This window comes from Chaetura pelagica, unplaced genomic scaffold (assembly GCF_000747805.2).
Source record: "Chaetura pelagica isolate M959 unplaced genomic scaffold, ChaPel_1.0 scaffold2167, whole genome shotgun sequence".
Classification (NCBI taxonomy): Eukaryota; Metazoa; Chordata; class Aves; order Apodiformes; family Apodidae; genus Chaetura; species Chaetura pelagica.
The window spans coordinates 7,736-9,174 of NW_009953846.1; the positions used below are offsets into that span (position 1 = coordinate 7,736).

General features: G+C 64.7%; 1 protein-coding gene across 1 annotated transcript in view; it reads right to left on the minus strand.

The window, feature by feature from the left end:
- Positions 1-1,439, minus strand: part of LOC104391973 (lysine-specific demethylase 5C-like) — a gene marked incomplete at both ends in the record, with an annotated part of 10,423 nt that overhangs the window by 7,157 nt on the left and 1,827 nt on the right. The window contains 2 exons of the mRNA XM_010001325.1: positions 28-206; positions 398-521. Coding sequence (XP_009999627.1) covers positions 28-206; positions 398-521 — 303 coding nt within the window. The remainder of the gene's footprint in view (positions 1-27; positions 207-397; positions 522-1,439) is intronic.

Here is a 1,439-nt window from a genome sequence, read left to right on the forward strand (position 1 = left end):
GTTGTTTTGTGAGGCAGAGGTACTGACGAATTGGCTGCTGCTGTGGCTGCGGCGCAGGCGCATGGTCATCTTGGTGCAGGGCTCGGGGCTGTGGCGCAGCTCCTCCGGGGGGGCCCGGGGGGACCCCGGTTCTGCCTTGGTTTCTGGGGGTGGGGGAGGCTCCTCCTTCACCACCACCGTGGGGGGGCACTCAGGACCCTCCTTGTCTGTGAGGAATTGGGGAAAGGAGGCGGGGGGGGTGTCACTGAATGCTTTAAGGTGGTTGCAAAACACCCCAAGGGGGCAGAAGGTGGTTCAGGTGGTCACAGACACCCTAAAAGTGTGTGACCCTCCCCCACTTCAGGGGTCAGAGTCCCCCAAAAAGTGGTTATGTCCCCCCCCCACAACAATCCCAGACCTTTCTTCCGTAGGGTCTTGTCCTTGGCCACCAACCCCAGTCCCAACATTTTGGGTCCAGCCCCATAAATCTGCAGCTTTTTCAGCTCTGGGTTCTTCTCAATATCTTCCTCCGTCGGCTCCGGCTGTGGGATCACAAATTGGGGAGGGGGTTATGGGAATTTTGGGGAGTTGGGGGTCTTGGTGTGGCCCTGGGTAGGGTTTGGGGGGGCTAGGAGGTTGGCTGTGCTCTTAGGGGTGCATGTGGGTGGGATTAAGGGGTACTGGAGGTCTCGATGTGCCCCTGGAGAGGGAGGTTGTGGGTCTGGCTACACCCCTGGGGGGTGTGCTGAGGGTCCTGGGGGGTCTCACTGTGCCCCTGGATATGGTTTGGGGGTGCTGGGGCTGTGCTCCTGTGGGGTGTCTTGGGGGTCTGGCTGTGTCCCTGGAAGGAGTGCTGGGGGTCTGGGGGTGCCCCTGGTATAGTTTTTGGGGACACTGGGGGTCTGACCATGTCCCTGCGGAGGTGCTTGGGGGTGCTTAGAGTCTGGCAATGCCCCTGGGGAAGAATCTAGGGGTGGTGGGGGGCTGGGGTGCCCCTGAGAAGAAGTTTGTGGGTCTAGCTGTGCCCCTGGGGTGCTGGGGTTGCCCCTGGGGGTCCAGCTGTGCTCCTGGGGGTCTGGCAGTGCCCCTGGGGTGGGTCTGGGGGTGCTAGGGATACCCCTGCAGGTCCAGCTGTGCCCCTGTGGTGGGTCTGGGGGTGCTGAGGGTTTGGCAGTGCCCCTGGGGTGGGCCTGGGGGTGCTAGGGGTGCCCCTGCAGGTCTGGCTTTACCCCTGCAGGTCCAGCTGTGCCCCTGGGATGGGTTTGGGGGTGCTGGGGGTGCCCCTGGAGTGGGTCTGTGAGTGCTGGGGGTGCCCCCGGGGGTCCAGCTGTGCCCCTGGGACGGGTCTGGGGGTGCTGGGGGTGCCCCCGGGGGTCCAGCTGTGCTCCTGGGGTGGGTCTAGGGGTGCTAGGGGTGCCCCCGGGGGTCCAGCTGTGCCCCTGGGGCGGGGGTGGGGGTGC